Source organism: Grammomys surdaster, unplaced genomic scaffold, assembly GCF_004785775.1.
Source record: "Grammomys surdaster isolate TR1022 unplaced genomic scaffold, NIH_TR_1.0 165, whole genome shotgun sequence".
Taxonomy (NCBI): Eukaryota; Metazoa; Chordata; class Mammalia; order Rodentia; family Muridae; genus Grammomys; species Grammomys surdaster.
Window position 1 is genome coordinate 20,479,866 of NW_021604613.1, and position 24,126 is coordinate 20,503,991.

Genomic DNA, 24,126 nt, shown 5'->3' on the forward strand with positions numbered 1-24,126 from the left:
GAACTGAGGACCAGGAGAAGGATTAGTGGGGCCGGAGAGATGGCTTAGTGATTGAGAATATACAATGCTCTTTAAGAAGACTTGAGTTTGGTTCTGAGCACCCATGCTGGAAAGCTGCAGAAGGGTCCATTACCTCTGGCCTCCACAGGCATGACCATTATATGCATATGTCCACAAACAGAGTCACATACATATCCACATGGTTAAATAAAGTAAATTTTAAAGGAAAGTGGATGGGTAGACATAGAGACATGAATACTGATTTTGAAATTAATAGCTTATCCTTTAAAGCTGTGGAAATGGAGGCAATCACTGAGTAAGGACAGACGACAGAAGCAGGTAAGATGGACACCCAGCAGATACAAGTATTCTAGGACTCAGTGGAAAATATGGGATGATGAGGATCCTTGGGAAGGAAGCATCAAAACATATCTTTAAATTTAAATTCTATTTACAGTGTTCAAGGATTTATGTTAAATCTAACACATGCCTTAGATGATGAATTTTAGCATAGTAGCCAGGAGGGCTTAGAGAAATCTTTCAGAAGGTAGCACCTGGCATAGGCTTTGAAGGAGAGCTGTAATAGAAAAGACTATTTTGAAGAGAAAAGATGGAGGACACAGAGGGAAGATAGTTACAAAGGCAGGTGAATATAACAAGAAGCTCAGACTGCAGAACCCCATAGCATAGGGGAGGAGGTGCAGCGACTGACAAGGTCACCAGGCATCCTCTTTATTTAGTGTCGAGGAAGAAATGTTGGTCTGGGTATGCATGGGCACCTCAACATTGTCTTAGGACAACTAAATACAGGAAGCAATTCAAGATCTACAAGCAGTCCAGAACACTGCCAAAAGATGCACATGTTAAGGTTAATAGAGAAATAGATTTGATTTCCAGTTGCCCAGTTCATACTCTAAAAACAGGATAAGGTTTATCAACTTCAGACAAAGGATTTTGTCCTCAAACAAAACAAAAGAACAACAACCAAAACCTCACAACTGAACATCATTACTCTCCTTTAAGCTTATTCAGATTTCTTACACATTTTCTTCACATTTCTGCCTAGGAAGTTGTGGCATTCGCACAAACAAATAATAGAGAGAATCAGATGCAATAATCATCTAGAGGGTATAAAATACATAGAGGTATATTGATGATTCTGAAGGAAGGAAAGGAAGTTGAATTTGTCTTATCCTTAGCCTTCTCTTTTCTCAAACTGGATCAGAAGCCAATATTAGGCATTTCAGAACTCATTTTCTGTTTGCTTGGCCTCCAGAGTTGCAGAAAAACACTTGCTCTTATTGTAAGCAGAACATGACCTTATTCTTACAAAACAGACTGGCTAACTAGCTCCTGTTGTATGTTCAGCTTTTAAGTTTTCTGCAAGCACTCACTGCCTTGTTTTACCCAAGCCACACAGCTATCTGATATTGCACATGGAATTTCTGCTCAAGTTCTTTTGTTTTTTTTTTTGTTGGCAGGAACACCCAGTGGTGCTGACCAAGTTTATTGAGGGGGCCCGGGAAGTGGAGATGGATGCTGTTGGCAAAGAAGGACGGGTATGTGCTAGTGCTTTCTCTCACTTCTATCTTTGTTTTTCCACCAATTTTTATTTGTGGCAACCCTGAAGTAGTCACAGGTTAGAATTCACAGTTTCTAAAAATCATGTCTGACCATAGTAGGGAAGCTGTTCAATCAAATCTACAGACACTATTACAAACAACCCTCTACCCCCTACACCACCCCACCCCACTTCCATAATAACAACCAACAAAACAATCAAACAAAAACAACACAAAACCCTGAAGGCCAACTCTCAAAGTCTCTGAAGATTGAGTTGACTTCTCATGGGTATCGCATTCCTTGCCTTTCAGACTGTCAGCCTTTCTCTTTGATGATGCTCAGTATCAATTATCAGACCCCATTCCTCATTCTTGAATAGATCTTTCGTTCTCATTTTCTTTTGTCTATGGCTTTCCTTTTATGTTTCAGCGAGTGTTATAAAAACACCCAAACACTTTGCTTTTTAAGATTTCTAATTGAGTCTCTGATTTTTCTTCTCTTATTTTCCACTCTCTCCTCTCCTTTTCATTGGATTAATAAAGGGAACCAAACTGAATTGTGTAGGCAGAATAATAATGTTAAATTAGCTTACTATATCACATCTCAAATGGCTCTAATACTGAAAAGCTCTGACTTCAAGGAGAACAGAAATGAAACTGAGTTTCACTCAAATTTGTTGGTTGTCTTAATGAAGCAGGGGGCATGCCATTTTATTTGCCTCAAGAATAGTTAAAAATGGCCTTCATCTTTTGTTTTGAAAATGTTTCAAAATACTACCAAATATGTCAAATCTATTTTTTCCCAAATAGATTAGCAATGCAGAGTAGAGTTTTCCTATTTTCTTTTAATATCATGACAGTTTCTCCTACCCACAGAATCTCATAATTCTGATTTGAAGCATTCAGAATAATATTTCCAGTCTCCTGTTTTTAAGGACAGAAATGTTTTGCTGAAATATCCTCAGATGGTGCTCATCTGATTCTTTTAAGTTGCTGACAAAGAGGACAAATCACTTTAAGATTACATATGTTTTTTTTTTTTTGCCTTCATTTTCATTCATGTCTGGAATGGATCTTACAATCTGGAAGATGCTAGGCAAGTGTTCTATCCTGGAGCCACACCCTCATAACTGTTAGGTTATATATTAGAATCTTTTTTTCTGATTGGGAAAGAGCCTCTCACATGTTATCTATTTTGAGAAAATCCTTTTCTTCCTAGAACTCTCATTCCCAATCTCCTGTTTTAGAACATAAAGCGAATTCCCGTTTCTTCCCATCTTTGATATTTCAAGCAGGGGTAGAGTAGGAGGAGTGCAGCTGTCCATCTGTGGAAGAAGAGAGTGGGCACTATTCTGGAAAGTGTGCTTGTTCTCACACTGAGCTTCTGCTAGAGCCTATGCTGGCTCATTGGCTTGTTTTTGGTCTGGGTTTCTGGAATGTGGACTTTTCTTTGTTTTTACCAATATATCCTTGGATATGTCCATAATTTGTCTTTTGGAATTGTTCCATGTTACTCTAACAATTTTTAAGTTCATCCCCAGAAATGGGCATATCATTCAGATTTATTTATCTCAATGCTCCTGAGTTCAGTGGGATGACTGCTCTTACTTTTCCTATACACTCATAACTGTTAGGTTATATATTGGAGTCTTCTTTCTGGTTAGAAAAGAACATCACACACACAGACACACACACACACATACATACACACATACACACACATGCACACATACATGTGCATTTATGCATTCACACACCTACGCTCATACACATAAACATGTGCTTTCAAACATAGACTTACAAACACAAGCATGGATACACATGAATTCACTTCATATGCATTTTGTGTTTTACAAATCTTCTGTGAAGATAGGCACCATTGTTATTCCTTTTTCTTTAGAAACCAATGCCATGCAGCCTTGTCTAGGTCCAAATGCTCAAAACTGACGTCAGACGAATGGAAACTCAATGACACTATAGTTTAAGTCATTTACAAATTCAATGAATAAATACATCTATGTGTCTTCCATTAGTCTCATATAACCATGAAATTATTCTTCCCATAACTAAGCCTCATAAATTTCTGAGCAAACATATCTTATTAACATGTAGACTAAAGTAATTGAGGTTATGTGCTTCAAAATCTGACAGGCAAGAGTTTGAGTTTCCTTCAATCTCATGAACTTGATACACACTTGATTATTCCTTATAATGAAGGCCTTCACTTCCTTTGAGGAGAACAACAGTATTTTTTTTTTTTTGTCTCTGAAACTTCACTTTAAAGATCTCTTCACCAGATCTTCAATCTTTCTCTTGATAGCAGAGATTGTGTGGGGTGTGGTGTGTGATGGCATTTACATCACTAGGTTGTCACCTCTCTTGTCTTCTTCCCCTGGGTCTAAAAGATAGAGCTATCTTCACTGTAATTTCCTGTACTAACTTCATTAGTCAGTATGAGTTGATTTATTTATTTTTATTATTTACACCCTTGGCAGTTGGAGGAAGAGATAAAAACCAGTCTTTTTGTCCCTCTCTGCTCCCCATAGAGGTTATTTGTCACTGGACATTGAGGCCTAGATGGTAGTGCAGCTTTGTCCTGCTCTTAACAGGTCTGCTCAGTAATGGTGCTAGAACTGGCTAATCATCAAAGGGGAGGTGATACAGTAGTGCTTGGTGTCTCACAACTTTTTAAAACTCTTCTTTTGACAGGTCATCTCCCATGCCATCTCTGAACATGTTGAAGATGCAGGTGTCCACTCAGGGGATGCCACACTGATGCTACCTACGCAGACCATAAGCCAAGGAGCCATTGAAAAGGTCATCATTTAGAAATGAGGGCAGAAAGGAAGCAGTAAAGGAAAGAAACCACCACCAAAAGCAAAAGAAGAATTCCTTTAGTTTTCAAAAACACTAAGTATTGATGCAAGGCATGCTCCAGGCTAAATTTAATGAGGGACTTTCTTGCCCTTAATAAGTTGAGTGTTTTAGACATGATCTCTTTCACTGTGGTTAGAGCCTGTTCGATTGTGTGCTGGTTTAACCTTTAGTGGACATCCAGATCATCCAGGTGACTTGCTTAAACAACTGCCTCCACCCTAAATTTCTGATGCTATTAATCTGGAAACTTCTCAGAATTTTGCTTTTCACCAAGCCTCCTAGAGTTAGAATTACCACTGGTCTAGGGATCATATCTAGAGACTGGATACCACAGGTGATTCTGGTAGCTGAGACTGACTTATTAAGAGCAACAAAAAGTGGCACTTTTGAAGAGTGGTGAGTTAGGCATGCAGAAGCCACTTGGGAAGCTTTGGAACCTGAGTGCTCACTCTTCACTCTGAGCCCCACTTCAAGCCAGCACTTTGTGGTATGACTCTTGACCACTCTTTGAGAGCAGTTCCTTTAAAGATATGACAGCCTCAGCACCCAGGATGCTTGGCAAGTTATATACATGTAGACCCTGTCATCTTAAGTCAGAGAACTTAAGGGAGGTCAAGTTGACTTGGCCTTTACAGAGAGCTTTTTTTTTCCTTTCTATCCTGCTGTAAGAATTTGTGCTGGCCTGTACATTTGCTTTGAGTATATCATGAAGGCCTTTGCTCTAGAATATGGAGGTAATAGAACGTCTTGGAATAACAATAGCATAGGAGTTTTAAGAAGTCTTTAGATTTAAAATATGATTCAATATTTCATGCTAGGGTAAATAAGCACAAACCTCAGATTTTCCCAAGTCTTTCTGAGTGGACATGCCATAAACTCAGCTTCCCTCCATGCCCAGTTAAGTTGCTAACCCACTCCTGTATCTGTGATGAGTGGAAACTTCTTCCTTCCTGTCATTATTGCCTATCTTGGCAGAGGAAGCTTCAATTTCTTGCTAGGTAGAGGGTCTCTTATCTGTGACATACACACATGTAAGGCCTCCCTGCTGGCAAACACTATTTATTTCTGAACATATTATCTACTCTTGTAGAGTTCAACATAACTGGAAAGCAACAGAAAAGAAATCTCCCCAGCTGCTTTGCAGGACCATGTATTTTGAGAGCCTGCCCTTCTCAACAGATATAGTATTAGATTGATGTATAGTCTGAGCTGCTGTTTCCAGTGTTGGAGGAAGTAGAAAGGAAAGATTTAATTTAGCTTTCTGTGGAAGAAAAGAGTATGTAATTGCAAGAGATAGCTCTACAGAGGACAGATGCTCTTGTAAAATATTTGTTTCTTGACCCTTAATATTACCCAGTATTGCTATTAACTATCAGTATTAATGGCGATATAGATCACTACAAAGGGACACAAAGGCCATCTAGACAGAGTTCTGCATCTCTTTAATATTCTACTATGCTCTCAATCACTGTCTCATTGTCCTTTCACACAGGTAAAGGAGGCCACACGAAAGATTGCAAAGGCTTTTGCCATTTCTGGGCCATTCAATGTCCAGTTTCTTGTCAAAGGAAATGATGTCTTGGTAAGAAATACTAATGTTCTTGGAGGACTTTGCCATCTTGTTAAGTTATGTTGGTCATTCTGGGTTGTGTTCTACCCTGCTGGTCTCTGTGACCCTGGCAGTGGCTCCTCTCTGAGAATGATGTTACATAATGTATAATGTCTCTCCTGTTTGAAGGCAAGGGTTCTTGGTGGCACTGAGATGTCACTCCCACTCACAGCTTTGTAAAGTACTTTATGTACTGAAGGATCACCGTATCCCACCTGCAATGAAGTACATATGGATGCATGTATATCTTACAGTGAACAGCACATGTATTTATAAGTTCCTTCACTGAAATTTGACTTGCTCTTTACCCAGAGAACAAAGTTGTTTTATAAACCATCCTGAAAGACAAAATATAATTGAGACCAATTAGATGGTTTCTAATTATTTTATTTTATTAACCTATTAATAATTGATATCTGTTCACTATGGAATCAAGGGGTGATTACACTGATGAATGAGGTAAATTCTCCACCTTCAGATACTTTGTAAGTTATTGAGGACTGGGAGGAGAAGTGTACTAATAGCTAGCTGCAGTAGCTGCTGGAAGAGAATGTAAATGTTTTTGGAGTTGAAAAAGAACATATTTTCAACATATATATCTCACATATTTGAATATCATATCTTATCTGGAGAAAATCATAAAAGGCTTCAGAAAAGATTTAATGAAAGTTTACAGACTAACTCAAATTTTGGTAAGTTGATGGTAGAGAGAGTGTTACACATAGTTATAAGATCATCTACAACAGTGATTAACTAGCACACTTTGGAGATAGTAATTCATAGTCTTTATGCTTAGAGAAAGTATTTTTCTAAATGCGATTGGAATGGAATCTTGGAAAGTAGGGCTTGGGCCAGTAAAGTGGTTTAAGAGAAGAGGGATTTATGTTGAGGCAAGAAGATGCAAGTCTTTGACCAACTTGGCTTTAATATGAAGCCACCAGGATTCCAGTGGCAATGTTTCAGTTAGGAGTGTCACATTATCCAATCTCTGCATTAAATGAAGTATATCAGAAATATGTAGGGATTGAACCAGGAAATGGTGTGGGAAAAGCCACAGTTCAAAGATAATGACCCTATAGAAGGTAGATAAAGGGGGTGGGATTAGAGGAGTGAGTTAGAAACAGAAGAAAACCAAGGGACAAAATGAATATTAAGACGGTTGTAACTGTCTTTCATCATCTTCTTCCTTTTGAACTTACCTCCTTAGGTGATTGAGTGCAATCTGAGAGCATCTCGATCCTTCCCCTTTGTCTCCAAGACTCTTGGGGTAGACTTCATTGACGTGGCTACAAAGGTGATGATTGGAGAGGGCATTGATGAGAAGCATCTTCCCACACTGGAGCAGCCCATCATTCCCTCTGACTACGTTGCCATTAAGGTAACATCTTGCAATATGTGTCATTTTATATGCAGAAATGAAATTTTATAAGCAGAAACTGCCTGTGGATTATTTGCACTTAGAGAAACATTGGAGACCATCAAGATAGCATAGCCTCAAAATCAGCTAGTCAGGTGGATTATAGCCCATGTTTCTGCAGCTGACACATGTTGGTGCTGGTTTAGTTAGCAAATCAAAATTTTAGGCAATCTTGTTTAGGACAAGGCTGAACTGTGAACAGTCTCAAGGAATTCATGAGTCTCATAAAAGTGGCTACCCTGAGGGGCTGGTTAAATTCTTACCACCTTGGTCGCCTTTTCTTAGTTTGTATTTTCTTCAGTGGTACAGATTTTTCCCTTTAGAAAATTGAAATGACAGTTTGTAGTGGTGCTTTGAAGGTGACAGAATTAAAATTATATTTTAATAATACTTTAATAATAAAGCCACTACATTTCTCTAGCTGCCTCAGTATATACATTGTATTCATAATTATGAATGCTTTGATGGACAGATATGAGCATTTATAACATAGACAAATACATTTGAATCTCTTAGATAAAACACACACAATGAAATTGATTAATATTGTGAAATATAGTTAATTTATTGATATATTTTGGATGTCTTTAAAGCAGTGATTCTCAACTTGTGGGTTGTGACCATTTTGAGGGGCTCAAATAACCTTTTCACTGGGGTCTCATATCAGATACCCAGAAAATCAGGTATTTACATTGTTCTTCATAGCCATAGCAAAATTATAGTCAAGAAGTAGCAATAAAGATAACTTTATGGTTGGGGGTCACCACAACATGAGGAACTGTATTAAAGGGTCATAGCATTAGGAAGGTTGAAAACCACTGCTTTAAAAAGACTCAGTTCGTATATGTACTGGTAGCTCCAGCCATGTTCTATTTCTGTTAAGACTCCAACTTCTGACTTTAGTTGTAGGTTTTCTTTCTAGGAATCAAAAATAAAAAGTTAATGAGTTAGGATTCTTTGGAGTGTATGGTGTATTGAGATAGAATCTTATTTTTCTCATTGTTAAGGCACATAATACACATGAATTTTAAGTTTAAGATCAGAAGGTATTAGTCAACAAAAATATTTTTTCACTATAGACACTACTTGTATATTTTAAATTATTTTTCTTAATAAATATAGGCAATGTGCTTATTTTTATAAATTGATATACATATATAGGAATATGTTGTAATTCCAACTAAGAGTAACATTTCAAAATGCACAGATTTTATATCTTTTCTTCATAGTTTTCAGTGTATGTAAACATTATTTTTTTTCAAGGTCCATATTTGTTGTCAATTTTAGAAGACCTAGTGTGGCTGATGAGAAAAAGTCAATAGCAGAACAAAAAAGCTGGAAGATAGGACCACATAATAACTTTATTAAGAGCATCCTGTAAAAATGACCCGAAGCTCATTTTCCCACGACTTAGAAGGTTCGGCTCTCATCAGAAGCATCGTCTAGACCAGATAAACAGGCAAATGTTAAGAAATAAGAATTCAGTCGTTAGGAGCTACACTGATAAAATAATGGACAAGGAAGTACTTCAGGCTTCTTGCTTGTATGAAAAAAGATAGAAAAAAAATGTTTCCAAGCAGAATGTTTTTCAAAGCTTTTAAGAGGTGTCAACAACACTTTAATGTCTCAGAAGTCAGCACCCAGACAGCCATGTCTGGCAAGGTGGCTTGCTGCAAGTTCAAATGAATGAAATAAGGAGAGGAATGTTCCAAAAGCCTATCAAGGAAAATGTGTTTGAACTGTGTTTGGGAGACTCATGCCCAGCAGATGTTGTTTGAAATATCTCCAAATACGAATATATTCAGGCCAGATTAGCAGTACTGGTCTAGACTGGTCACAGGGGATCTGTTTACAGAAATCGTTTATGATTACTTCATCTAACTTTTGGGCAAGGAGTACAAACATCTTCTTGGAACAGAATTTTAAAGCTATTTTTTAAGTCAGATTTTTGGGCCAAAGAGAGTTTATTTTTTCTGCCCATGTACCCTGGCCTAATGAATCCTGAGGGAGGTGATTTCTTTCATCCCTTTATCTCACGTTTTCCTTCCCTATTTCGTCTGACAGGCTCCAATGTTTTCCTGGCCCCGACTGAGGGATGCTGATCCTATTCTGAGATGTGAGATGGCTTCTACTGGAGAGGTAAATAGTTGATGATCCATCAGTACTTTTTTTGACTTGGAAATCTATGGTTCTATGATCTGAATATGGTCATGTAAGGAAAGTCATCATTGGCAGGAGAAACATAAACTTCACAAGCTCTCATCCTCCCTGGAGAACTCAAAGATGTAGGAAGTTTGAATTAAAGGGAAGTCTTCTACCTTTTGTAACAAGCTGACATTTCTACATGTGAACCTGGGAATTGAGAATACATGTGTACTTAATACATTTCCACACTACCCACTCTGAACAACAGTCATGTATTTCTCAGACATCTGAGTATATTCCGTGTCATTCTTTCTAAAGTTCTCACATACTTCTGCAATAAGAGAACCTCTGGCTTGCTAGGATTGAAGCAGAGAAGCACATCTTTACTAGAAATGTGTAGAATGACATCCTTAAAAAGGTCACAGATGTGAATTGTGGAAATTGTGAATATATGAAAAATCCCAGCCCACCTTTAAGATGAATCCCAGCTTCAACCTTTTGAGGCTGGTCTAAAACTATAATGGGACTGGCCACTGGATGTCCCTCTTCTCTTGTGTTGGAATTGCGTCAAGTGAAGGTTTCTTTAAGAATGTGAAATGTGTTTTCTCATAGAGAGCTGTCAGATTCTAGAAAGTTCTCTACATGTCAGTGTCAGGACATTTTATGAATCACCTAGCCCTTGACAGACGTACTCGCTCCCACCTTCCGATCCTCATCAGTGCTCACTGGAGTGGCAACACCAGACTGTGAAACATCATTGTCTCTCTTGGTATTAAGGAAAGAATCTAAATAGGAGAATATTTAATTCCAATGAATGTGTGATGTTTTATATGGTTGCTTGGTTACAAGCATGAGCTTTGATGAGAAGCCAAGTGGGACCAGGAGACAGGCAGTGAGGGGTGAGTGACTGTGGTGATATAGTTACATCCTTAGAAAGTGGCTCTTGATCCTTTTGCTGTGTCCTTTAATTGCTGTGAACTATGGGTATTACATTATTCCCAGACAAAGGATGCTCTTTCAGGTTCATTCTGATCCCACGATTCTGTTTTCAGTGGCTGCAGAGCCAGAACAGGGAGAGGTCTCTTTCTTTTCTCCTGCTTTCACTAGTGTGTCATGATTGCTTTTAGGGTTTATGTCCTCTCTGTTTCATACAATGAGGATAATATGAACCACTTAGAAGCTGTTCCTACTTGTCTCCTTTCTAAACCATAAGAAGAATTCTTCTTCTAATATTAAAGCCATATTTCCAAGTGTCATCAAGTATGATGTTTGAAATTCTGTTTTATAACTGAATACAGAATAATAAATCCAGTTTAGAAATCTCAACTATGCTTCAAAGACACTTTTATAGTGTTTAAGTGGCTTGTTGTAGAGCAGCACAAGTACCCAGCTTCTTATCTAATTAAGGGGTATTTTATTTTATAGGAGTAAAGTGAGGATGGAATCCTGATACTTATAGGACTATCTGACTTTGCTGGTATACCTGTTTTGGGTACTTGCACTTCTGATCAGACTACAGGGTTCTTCTCAGTGGAAGTGAGACTCATTAACTTCCTATGACATTGATTAAGTTGATTGGCCAATATATGACTGATTAGAATGTTCACCATGGAGTGAAAAAGCAGACATGTACTTGTGGTCAGCTGAAGGTTATACTCATGAGAACTTTCCTTGCACCGCAAGAGAGAGTCATTTGCTTAAAGAATGAATTCAGCCGTCAGCGTTATTTACTATAATGGGACTCTGAATGTGCGCCAGATGATATGTGCAGAATTGACTCCCATCATGCTAAAATACACCACTTGTCCTTTGGTTACGGAGGCTGTTTGACTTGTAATTACAATGTACAGAAGTTACCCTAGGGAAACCTCTATAGACCCTACCGATTTGTGTTAGCTTAGCATCTTTTCCTTTCCCCTCTTTCTGTGTGGCTTGGATATCCAGGATGTGTTGCAGGATATTTTAGTTCTGCTCATAAAAAGTGATAAAAAAGAATAAACTCTTTTGAAATTTTCATGTACTTATTGCCATTTCTTAGGCAGCTTTCTCCTAAAGTGTCTGAGATGATTTTACACCAGTGGGTCAGTAGTTTGACATTTCTGTCATTCCTCACCCTGAATTCATATACAGCTGCCTGGTACACATGACATACACAGTCATTTAAACACTAACTCACATTAATATTTGGGATTTCACCACATTACACACCAGAAGCTGTGATTTGTATCCAAACAACTTGCAGTACAATCCAGTATGTTGTTCCACTGAGTGTTGTTGAAGTGAGAAAGAGTTGCTTATTCATTCATTATGCTTAATTAAAAACATAAGATACATCTGTCCTGGCCAGCCATTCAAGCCTCGGATGCAGACTGCTCGGTCTTTTGGAAGTACTAATAAAATCTAGAGAAAGAGTTTATCAGTACATTGCTTTTTCATTTCTTTTTCTTTCTTCTTTCTCCTTCTTTTGGAAGTGTGTTAGACGGTTTTTCCCTTTTTTTTCTCTTATTTTATTTTTTAAATTTAATTCTAAACAGGTGGCGTGTTTTGGTGAGGGTATTCATACAGCCTTCCTAAAGGCAATGCTGTCTACAGGGTTTAAGATACCTCAGAAGGGCATTCTGATTGGAATCCAGGTGAGTGGTGTGTGTCTGTGCTCATTCTTAGGTAGCACACTGATAGTGGCCAAGATATTAATTATGACATAAAAGAGAGGGGGGTTGGTTGCATTCCTTGGAAAATGGTAACTTATAGAATGTACACTGGTTCTTATTTTTGCTCCTGTGGCATTCTCCTGCTGCAGCAAATACAAAAGTAAACTAAGGAACCGAAAGAAAAAAAGTCTCCAGTGAAGGAGTATGTGCTTCGGAAGGGACTACATTAGAAAAGCAATGGCCCCTTATTCCCTGATTAGACCTTTTCCTTATATCTTTTCCTCATTTTTATTTATTTAGAATGTTCTACATTATACTTTGATCAAACTTATTCTTTGCCCCCTCTTCATCCAGGTGTACTCCTCCTCTCCTACCTCCCCACCTTTGTGCTCTGTATCTTTTTATACCTTCTAATCATAGTTTGTGCTGTCCATTCTTGGATGAAGGGTCTTCAATAAGGGTGGCCAACTCAACAGGGACTACATTCTTCAAGCAAATTAGTGTCCCCTTTCCCAACTAACAGTTAGCAATAATTCTGTATATAGATATGGGACTTCATGAAGAAGGGAAATCTTCATCCTGGAGTGTTGTCTGGTTTGAGCTTGCACAGGTCTATGCGTCTTTTTTTATGTAGATAGGCCAAAGCAAGATGAGATGACTATATATGAATATGTTATCACAATTAAAAAGACACCATTGGTTTAGTTTTGCAAGTCAGGTGAAAATATATCTCAGGGTAAAATTTTGAATATAAAATGTCTGGAACTTTTTGAAGTAATTATTGCAACATGTATATAGATATTTTTAATTTCCTAAAAAATAATTGTATATGTTTCTCAAGTGATCATTCATTATGACTCGAGATTAGTAATTCTTATATCCCTTAAAAACAATGACTGGTCATATATACCTCCCCTACTGTGACTTTAATTAGCTCAAACCCTGCATGGCTTCTCAAAAATCAATAAAAACATAATTAGAACAGAATCAGATATTCTCAAGCCGGTGGGTGATTATTATAAACGCTGCCTCATTAGGGTGTCTTAATATTAGCAAATTAGACTCTGGAGACTGGACCGGTAGTCACTTTAGAGAAGTTACTGGAGAGTGTAAGTTGAGCTTTTGCTTTATGGAGGAGGCAGAAGGACAATGATGAGGACTTAGAACAGAGGGTAACAAGATGACTTCTTACGTGAGGCTTAATGGCAGTTTAGAGACAAATCACATCCTAAGTGTGGCTCATCATATTATAAATGGGTACTAAGTATTATTAAGTCCCAACTAGGAGAATATTGGCCCAACTTCCAGGGATGGCTTAAAGTTTAATGTGAGACTTGGGGACATTCAGAGGAGACTGTGCCCTTAGCCCTCGCCTTCACAACTAATGAAAACACTGCTAACGTTTTCAAATAGCAGTTTAAGGAGGCAGTGATGTATAAAATTGTGGCTTGTTTGGTTCCAGTGCTGCAGGGAAATGTGCCGCAAAATTAATTTGTTCCTATAAAATATTTGTGGGATTTGGGCATCAGTGAACAGAATTTTGCTTTGTAGGAGAAAGGGGGACTTTATGGAGGGGAGAAGAATATTTTCTAAGCAATGGGATTTTATTAATTAAAAATTATGGCTTTGAATATATTATTTTTTAAAACAATCTTTCATCAGCTACATGAGTTATCATAAAGAACATTCTGTTTGTGACAGTCATTAGGGTTTTAAAATATATTTTTGGTACAAGGTTAAATGTAGTTTAAAATGATTTAATAAAATTATATTTACCAAAATATCTACAACTGGAGAAATTGATCAGTACAGCTGTAAGCCTCTAGAAACAGAAAGAATATAATTTTCTGACTTATTTTATGAGAGGTAAGGAACACCTACCATTCCCAACATTTATTGTTTATATAGTCTCTGTACTTAATTCATAGTAATTTTAAAAATTGCTTAGTCTGATGACTTACACTGAAAACATGACAGAATAGACTAGGCAGAGAGCCAACAGTTTTAAGTCTTAGAGACACTATCTCAGCTAGAAAAGGATCTACTCTACACTCATATTTTTACCCAGAGTTCACAGCTTCATGGATCCAGTCCTCTGTGATCTATATTTCAGGAAACACTTTGAAAAAGCATCTTAACTGGTTATCACTGGGTCAGAAGCATTCATCATAATTCTTTCAAATCTATGCTCAGAATTGAAAAGGAGTTAACAGAAAATCAATATAGAAATAAAGACCAGGGCTAGAAAGTATGTCTGGAAGTACCTGTTTGGGGGAATAATTTAATTAAGTTATGAAAGAGGAGTTCACATCTGCATCTCAGCTTCTTAGGGTGCTCATCCACATCCTACGATGCTGCCATAGGCTTCACAGAATACAGAAAGTCATATCATTGCTGAGAAATTCCTTTTCCTTCTCAGAGCAATGGAAAGGATGTTCAACATCCATCCCATTTATAGTGAAGATCTCCTCCCTCGTCAGACCCCCTGAGCTAAGTTACGTGTTCTGGGAAGAAATATTTAATGAAGACATTTAGACTCATTCAGTTGGTATAACAGGTTCCAGGAGAAAACTGGGGGAACAGAGAGAGAGCCTCGAAGTAGAGGGCAAGGTGGCTCTGAGCTGGAAATTCTTCACTTAGTGTCATAGGATGAAAACATTTTATTTTTTTTTTTATTTTTTTTTTAAAGATTTATTTATTTTATTTATGAGTACACTGTCGCTGTCTTCAGACACACCAGAAGAGGGCATCAAATCTCATTACAGATGGTTGTGAGCCACCATGTGGTTGCTGGGATTTGAACTCAGGACCTCTGGAAGAGCAGTCAGTGCTCTTAACCACTGAGCCATCTCTCCAGCCCCCGGATGAAAACATTTTAAAAATAAGCATCTATTACTAGCACATTTTGAAATATGTGTGTGTGTCTATGTATGTATGTATGTATGTATGTATGTATGTGTGTATGTATGTATATGTGTGTACACTTCCCTGTATGTGACATTTTGTTAAATCTGTATTCTTTTTCCCATTGTAATCTTTTACTCATGCACTCTCTTTCAACCCTTCTTATGTTGGATCCCTGGGTCAAATCACCCAGGAAGTTTGAAATATTTGTGCCATTAATCTTGTGTACCTAGGATTTAGGAGAAAGGAAGAGTCAGGATACAGATTTTAACAAGGCACCCTTGTCAGGTTGATTGTCATGTACACTCATCCTTTACTAAGAAGCCTTCCACATTCCATAACTTTTGTGACATAAGAAACATAATATAGGTTTAGGAGGCAGCAGAATCAGCCTTGATTTCTCTGTAGTTATTCTAGTCACCTTTCATCCTGTCACGATGTATTTTTAGTTGCTATGAGGAGGTAATCTACCTTGTTTTGAGGGTTTCTAGAACAGCCTTTAACAATGAGTGATTTACTCTAGAGGAGATGGAGAGGGCTCTCTGTGTTTCCTCCTCTGATTGGCCTATTCAGTGATGCTGGTGAAGTGGCAAGCACCGGCCTAATGGCCTGACATCTGGGCTTCAGCACTGCTTTGAAACACAAAGCAAGCGTTTATTCGAAAAGATGACTCCAAGTGACACGAATAACCTTTTATCTTCAAAGAGGCATCATTAGGAACAACCACACAGTTGTCAATCCAGGAAACCCTGTAGCATCCACAGACATCACTTGGCGTTAACTTGGCTTTCCCTTTGGTGGCTGGAAGTTGAATTAGTGTGAAACAACTATCCTTGAAGGAAATAGATATGTATTCCACGTTCAAAAGAACTTTTTTCCTTATAAATATTTCCAAGAAGATAAACTGTCATTGGTGCTTTTCACCTCTACCGAGGAGTGGATTCTTACACAGATATTTTCAATCAGCTTTTAAATCTGAGGCTACTCAGATGCAAACTGACAGCGGTAATTTCTTTTGGTAGAGAGGCTATTTTATGTGTCACAAGTGTTCAATACATGTTTGATAGAAGTTTATAATGTGACTATGAAAGCCGAAAGCCTACATCAGAAGGCAGAGTGGTGCCCTGGCTGGGACCTGCCAATACTGTCATGTTGGATATTTATCTTTCTCATGTGAGGGAGGGCACTGAAACAGCTTCATAATGAGGTTCTGCCTGGTATCTGCAGGTCTTAGAGGACTTGCTGACTTATTTTATTTTAAAATGGCAGAGGAAAAAGAATTGCACTATGGTATTCCTCCCTCGACGTTTTTCATTGTGACTTTGGTAAAGGTTAATGCATCTTGACCTCAAATTGCAAAATGAATCAAGGATAACACCCACAACCTCATTTGATTTCGATTCTAAACCGAAGTGTACCTCCAGATGACCCAGAGAGTTTGAAAACTATTTATGACCAGGATACCCAAGTGATGCAATTCAAATGGGTGGAGCCTAAAGTTTCCTAGTTTTAATAAGTTCAGACAACGCTGATGTGATTGCTCTGGGACATCTGGGAACCACCTTACTTGTAGCAGTTCATTTTAGAGAGCTGAAGAAAAATGGGTTATTGTATTATTATTACTCTCGTGTCCTCAGTGGCCTTTTGCTAAGTGAATATTTAAGAGATTTTGAGTCATTAGTTAAGTGAGTGATGAATGCACTAACTACCCAGGCATTAACTGAGACCTCTTATTTAGTACAAACCTGAGTCTCGTCTGTGTTTATCAGAAAGTTCAAATTTAATGTTACCCTTGAGGGAGATTTGTAAAAGAAAGAGGTCCACTTTGGATGTTTCATGCATGCTTCTTATCAACAAACCTTAAACTAGGAAACTAATATAATGGATCATCTCATTTATCCTCTTGTCTCCCAAGCAAGACCACAGGAGTATATTAATGTCCTGTTCTGTCTAGTATATATGCCAAGACATTGCTGCATACTGCCTTCAATTGTCCTATTATCAGTCAGTAGGAATTATTCTCTGCTCTCTGTTTTCTTCATTATATTTTATAATTATATTTTATTTTTATGTAGAACCATGAACTGATGGTATCTAAATGCCTTTATTTCTGAGTTGAAATATAAAGCAACTATTTGGGGCAGTTACAATTGTGCCCAAAACTGTTCTACATGTTCTACATGTTCTAGAAGATTGTCATGAATAACCCCTGTGCCTGCCTTAGCTCAGATTGCATTTATCTTTTCTATTTGCCAATAATTTCTTCTCATACAACTGCAGTTTTGGGATTGAGAGGACCAGAATCTCCAAAACGATTTTATGTTTGAACATAGTGTTTGGAATCATTTCCTAGGATTTAGATCTGTTCTTAGAGAACCATTACATGTAAATATTAGGAGATTTTTATGGGTAGAGCATCATCAAAATTGTACAAGGATTCAGATATGTTTTTAATTATAATTCTTAGTTTTGGCACTAGAAATAAGATCATATCCATGTTTTTTCAAACATCACTAATGGGATTTCCAAATCGATCATAAGACATTTACAAGAACAACTACATTATATCATCAGTTAAATAAAACCTTTTAAAGTAAAATCAGTAAAATGATCTCATTGAAAGAAGAAAAGATACAAAAATTTTCAATTGCTCAGGTACTAAGGAACTCATGATAATAAGGTCAAGGTCAGAATTTAATCTGTGGGTAGGTGACTTATCTTTGTTGTATGTCATCCTCAACATTGCCTTGCAAACACAAACTCTCAAACACTGGGAATCCTTAGAAGTGGGCAACACCTGATGGCAATGGGCAGGAATCCAGGGAAATGGGGTATAGCTGGGGTCCTAGGAAGGATAAAAACTACACACTGATAGAAACTCTGAAAACTAAGCTGGGCCATTATGAAAACCCATGTAGAAATGGATGTATATGGTGGGAAAGTTGGTTTTGGCTGTAATAAATGGAAGAAGAACTCAGGATTAAATAGTAGGATATAGCAACAGGAATCTAGTCCCCAAGAAGCTCAAAAAAGCAACTATTTTAATATTAATCAATATTTCATGAGAACTGCTATTAGTCCAGAAAAGGCTGATCTTGAGTATTAACACTCTGTAATGCTTGCTAACAATTTTTCCTATTGGGTCAATGACAATGACCCAATAATACCTCAAGTATTGTTACCACTGTACCAAAGGGATGAGGAGGCTCCTTGAAAGAAAAGCTAAATCAGGAAACACATTAGTGAGCTGTGGAGGCTCAAGAGATAGGAACTTTATCATCATTCTTTTAGAAGAACTGAAGCCAAGGGTACTAACTTTTCTGAGCATAGACTTCTAGTGAATGACAAAGCTAAGGTTTGAAAGGAACTTAATATTTTAGGGGCTCTTAGCACATGAAATTCCAGGATAATGAATAAGTAATTAAAAGCAGTACAAAAGTAGAACTCAGGCCGGGCGGTGGTGGCGCACGCCTTTAATCCCAGCACTCGGGAGGCAGAGGCAGGCGGATTTCTGAGTTCGAGGCCAGCCTGGTCTACAGAGTGAGTTCCAGGACAGCCCGGGCTATACAGAGAAACCCTGTCTCGAAAAACCAAAAAAAAAAAAAAAAAGAGTAAAAAAAAAAAAAAAAGTAGAACTCAGCAACGAGAGCAGGCTGTTTGAAAGAGCAAAACAGCCAGGTGCCAGCAGGCCTGACTCAATGTTCAGATCTCAGCAGAGTGTCTCCTTCACCAAACCAAACCAAACCAAACCAAACCAAACCAAACCAAACCAAACCAAACCAAACCAAAAACAACAATAACAACAGAACATGCACAAAGAGACTGTGTGGCTCTAGAGAAAGATAGTGAGGACTTAATGTGAATGAAGGGGCTTAAAGATAGATAGGAGGCAGACAACAAGAGAACAAAAATGGAATTTTGCCTACACTGGAGAATAAATATCTCATATCAAGGAAAAAGCAACATATAAGGCTTATGTTTATAGTGGTGGGAGGGAAACCATGTTGAATATGACTATGAAGGCCATGTTTATCTAGAAAGTGAATTCTGTGAATTTCTTTTCCAGCAATCATTCCGTCCAAGATTCCTTGGTGTTGCTGAACAGTTGCACAATGAAGGTTTCAAGGTATACTCTCTTAGCTCTTTTTTTTTTTATAACCATAGCTTTCTTTCAGCATTGAAAATTGTACACACAGTAAAATACTGTACAAACAGAATAACTGACTTCTCAATTTGGAAAGTTTGGTTAATTTGGTAATTTCAAAACTTCCCCAGAGGATTATTGGTAGTTAATGATTGTAGGATGAGGAGAGTGTCATTTCCTTCAGTGTTGTAGCTACCAGTAAGTTGTCCTGTCTATCGTAAAGAACATTCCACTCACCTTGCAATGAGAAACTCTAATTAAATTCCGTGAGTCACACACAGAAGAAGACATGAAAATAGGAGAAACTTTGTTGAGAAAAAGAGCTCTCCTGAGAGAGAGGAGGGTCAGAGATAGGAATAGGGTTGAAACAATTACAATTGGTTATATAAACACATAAAACTATCAAACAATAAGTTAAAATTAAACTTTACATAGACTAGAATAACTAGAAAGGCTAGGTTTAACAAAATGACTACAAACTCAGTAGCAGTTTTCAGCTCAAAAATCTCAGTAATTTTAGATGAAATATAACTAGGACACTTAAAACCATGTATTTCTGGATCTTTTTCCTTGTCTTGATTCTGTGTGAGGTCATAGTTTCCAGCTGTTACAGTTACAGGCAAAGTGTCTTTGTAGCAAATTGCTCTGCACACAGCCTAATTCAGTAAAACAAGCTTATTCCCACAGCTCAGATTGGGCCTATTATCATGGATTTTGCCACCTCATAAAAATAATTTAGAAGCTATGACTAATTCTTTTACAAATGCAGTTTCATCTGAGACTTTTAAATGCTTCCTCACTGAAAAAATTTACAAATATTTAAAGTATCGGTACCCCAAATTTTGAGTTCAAGTGGCTACTTTTAGTGCCCTACTGCTTCCCATGTTTCTTTCTCTTCTTCCTATTGTAAGCGATCCTCTGTCCCTTCATTAAAAAGCCTCTTTCTTTATAGTAACCACGTTTTCTATTTTTAAATGCAGCTTTTTGCCACAGAAGCTACATCAGACTGGCTCAATGCCAACAATGTCCCTGCCACCCCTGTGGCTTGGCCATCTCAGGAAGGACAGAATCCCAGCCTCTCTTCTATCAGAAAGTAAGAACTGAATATTGTTTTCTGAGTTGTTGGGAAAACAAAAGGCAAAACCAAAAGCTAAGGAAAAAGCAGATTAATGGTGGGAGCTAGTACAGTATGAAGGCCTCACCTCACTTGCTCTCAAATATTTCAAAAGTGGGTTTAGTTAATACATTTACAAAAGAACACATTTATGAGTGATAGTTTCATCTTATAAAAATTGTTATTACTACATGTGTACACCTGTGCACCTGTGCTAGAAAGCACCTCTCGGATCTTTCTGGTAAGATTGCTTGACATATACAAGCAAAACTACAAAGTCTTTTATGTAGTGCTTTCTATATGTATATCTAGAATGTATATATGTGTGATTGATATCTACATTTCACTAATGCTGTGCATGAAAGGATAAGTCAATTTATTGAGCACTTGCTGCATGGAGAAAACCGGACTAAGCATTTTGATGATGTTATTAACGAAATGGATATTCCTTAGGACACATTGTCACCTGATTTTTGTAAGGCACACTATGTGAGGCTTTGGGAACAGCAATGCATTTGTTTTTACAAAGCTATATGTGATGAGGGCATAAAAGATCCTTCTATGTTACTCCCAGATGTTACAATTTACCCAATAACTACAACATATCAAATTCTATGCACTATGGTATTTATTAAAAGTCAAGAAACCATTTTGCAATGAATGAAAAATGGCAACATGTACAAACCTTAGAAGCCTTCCACTGACGCTATGAGCCCCTTGCTTAGAGTTTTGTAAAATGAGTCCAGTTCTGCTTCATGATTTTGACGTTTGATCGTCTCATCAGTTCAACAACAGAGTGTGACACAGGTTAATTCACAAACAGGTATTCTCATGCTTTCTCCAGTCAGGTAGTGGGAAACAGGCAGAGGGACAGATGTAGTACTTGGATGGGAACCTGGAGGTAGCCAGGCTTTTAGTGCTGGAGGGATCACCTCTTTGTAAAAACAAGGTGATTATCAGATTGTCAATTCTTGATATATTGGGCAATGTTTTCAAGAGAAAACAAATTTTGAATCCTGTCAGACTTTTACCAGAGTTCCTTCAAAAACAAAATATAAATTATAATTCTCTTGTGAGTGCAACTTGAACATCTGTGTAAAAGTAGAAAAAAGCAGGCAGTGGTCAGGTCAGTGTGGCACTGGTTTAAATGGCAGAATGTGTGTGTGTGTGTATGTGCGTGTGTGTGTGTGTGTGTGTGTGTGTGAGTGACAGAGAGAGAGAGAGAGAGAGAGAGAGAGAGAGATTGTGTTAGCAATTTTGAAATTAAGTATAAAATAGGTGTTGTCAACTGTAGGCTTTTATTTATTTTTTCTTTTAGGTTGATAAGAGACGGAAGCATTGACCTAGTGATTAACCTCCCCAATAACAACACCAAATTTGTCCATGATAATTATGTCATTCGGAGGACAGCTGTGGACAGTGGAATTGCTCTCCTCACCAATTTCCAGGTGTGTTTCTTCCTTTATAGACAAGCCATCATGTGTAGGTTTTTCTTCTGGGTCTCCTTCAAGAGTGTTAACCACTTTCTGAATCAATCTCTCTCTCTCTCTCTCTCTCTCTCTCTCTCTCTCTCTCTCTCTCTTCTCTCTCTCTCTCTGAGCAGAGAGGGATTTTAATGGACTCTAAAACAATGGTGTTGATATGATAGATCATGGCCTCACTGAAAAGGTTAGAGATAATCAAAAGCCAGGAATAGGAGTGGTTCTTTCATCACCCATTCAATTATCCTGTGAATACAAAGATATAGTAGTATAATATTGAATGGAGATTTGAAGGGCTGTCTCCCTGTCTCCATGTGAAAGCCACTGCAGGAAAGCAATAGCTTATTGATCAAAGGTGCAGCTGTAATACACATGCTTTTCCATATCACACTACACACAAAAGATTGTATGAAGCTCACTCAATTTTATTTGGCTATGAGCTACCAGAGTTACCACAGAAAGAACCACAAATATCTGAGGTTCAGTCGTGATCATCTGTGTATCCTATTTTTTGCCTATGTTAGTTTTAATCCTTGTTGGGGTTAGGGTAAGTTTATTCATGCTGAAGTCTGAACTTTGAAAAAAGCAGCATCACTGCTTTCATTCCATACCCCTTTGAAAATTGGGAGCAGAACTTGTGACTTTTCACTCCTGATTCATCCTGCATTCACTTTCATCTCTTGTAGGTTGCTGACATTCTTGACATTTTCTTTCAGGTGACCAAACTTTTTGCTGAAGCTGTGCAGAAATCTCGCACTGTGGACTCCAAGAGTTTGTTCCACTACAGGCAGTACAGCGCTGGAAAGGCGGCATAGAGCAGTATGCTAGTTTGGTGAATTCATCCTTGAGTCAGCATGAGCCACGCTGCACCAAAGGGACTGGTCCCAGCCTATCTCCAGAAACGGATGTTGTTGCCAAACTTTATTTTGGGTTCCTCTGTTCTTAGTAGTCTGTATCTTTAACCACTAAATTGTTGTCAGTCACTGTTTCAAAACCATCAGGTTCTTCCCAAGTCAGTTGTTCTTCACAAGGAATTCAACCATTTACACATTATCTTTTGTAGACTGACTTGTAACTTCATGGTGCTGGTTAGTAAGGATCAAAGTAGAGAAAGTTGCTGCCCTTTCTCCTGAATTCTATACTCTAAACATACTCTTGTTTTTAAAGTAACTTCTGTCATACCCAGAGCCCACTAACAGGACAGATTACCATGAAATTTTGCTAAAGTAAAATATGGATTTAATTTATGAATGGCATCATGATGTTTGTGTATTTTTATTTTTTATTTTTTTTGGCAAGGATTCTCACTTATATAGCCAATCTAGAAATAGCATTTCTTCTTCCCACGACATACAATGTGAGATTGGATTTCTTTGATCGATCCTTGCTTTAGGTTTTGGAAGATGTTCCTGTTCCTTTTGTATTATGGAGTCTGGCAATAGCCTGAGTCTCACCTTGCATTCTGCATTCCTCACATATTACACATAGGGCCCTCATTTCTTTACATACAAGATTCTTTTTCTTTCTTTCAGGGTAGTCTTTGTGGCTTTTAAATGTTTTGGTTATTACAGTACTTTAATTGTGAACTTTTAAATAAAATACTATTAAGTGAAAATGCAATTGAATTCTTTTTTTTTATTGGATATTTTATTTACATTTCATATGTTGTCCCCTTACCCTATCCCCCACCCACCCGGGAATCCCTCATCCCCTTACCCCTCCTCCTTCTTCTCCATGGATGTAACCCCCACCTACACCCCCCACTCCCACTTCCCCACCCTCAAAATTCCCACCTCCTGGGGCATCCAGCCTTCATGAGGTCAAGGATCTCATCTTCCACCTGTGCCCGGCAGGGCCCTCCACTCTTACATATTCAGCTGAAGCCCTGGATCCCTCCATAAGTGCTCCCAGGCTGGTGGTTAGGGCCCTGGGAGCTGTGTTTGGTTGGTATTGTTGCTCTTCTCATGGTGCCACAAACCCTTTCAGCTCCTTCAGTCCTCACTCTAACTCCTCCATTGAGAACCTCGTGATCAGTTCAATGGCTAGTTGTGAGCATCTGCCTCTGAATATGTCAGACTCTTGAAGGCCTCTGAGGAGACATCCATATCAGGCCCTTATCAGCATGCACTTCCTGACTTCCACATCAGCATCTACCTTTGGTGACTGCACATGGGATGGATACTCAGGTGGAAAGGTCTTCAAATGGCCCCTCCTTCAGTTTC

The 24,126-nt window shown here is 38.1% G+C and overlaps 1 protein-coding gene across 1 annotated transcript in view; it reads left to right on the forward strand.

Moving 5' to 3' along the window:
• Cps1 (carbamoyl-phosphate synthase 1) overlaps window positions 1–23,519 on the forward strand; it is a 108,463-nt gene extending 84,944 nt beyond the window's left edge. The window contains exons 29-38 of the mRNA XM_028765574.1: window positions 1,482–1,559; window positions 4,272–4,379; window positions 5,932–6,021; window positions 7,256–7,426; window positions 9,530–9,604; window positions 12,145–12,243; window positions 19,232–19,291; window positions 20,290–20,402; window positions 21,742–21,871; window positions 22,621–23,519. Coding sequence (XP_028621407.1) covers window positions 1,482–1,559; window positions 4,272–4,379; window positions 5,932–6,021; window positions 7,256–7,426; window positions 9,530–9,604; window positions 12,145–12,243; window positions 19,232–19,291; window positions 20,290–20,402; window positions 21,742–21,871; window positions 22,621–22,719 — 1,023 coding nt within the window. The 3' untranslated portion in view covers window positions 22,720–23,519. The remainder of the gene's footprint in view (window positions 1–1,481; window positions 1,560–4,271; window positions 4,380–5,931; window positions 6,022–7,255; window positions 7,427–9,529; window positions 9,605–12,144; window positions 12,244–19,231; window positions 19,292–20,289; window positions 20,403–21,741; window positions 21,872–22,620) is intronic.
• Window positions 23,520–24,126: the final 607 nt, after the last annotated feature.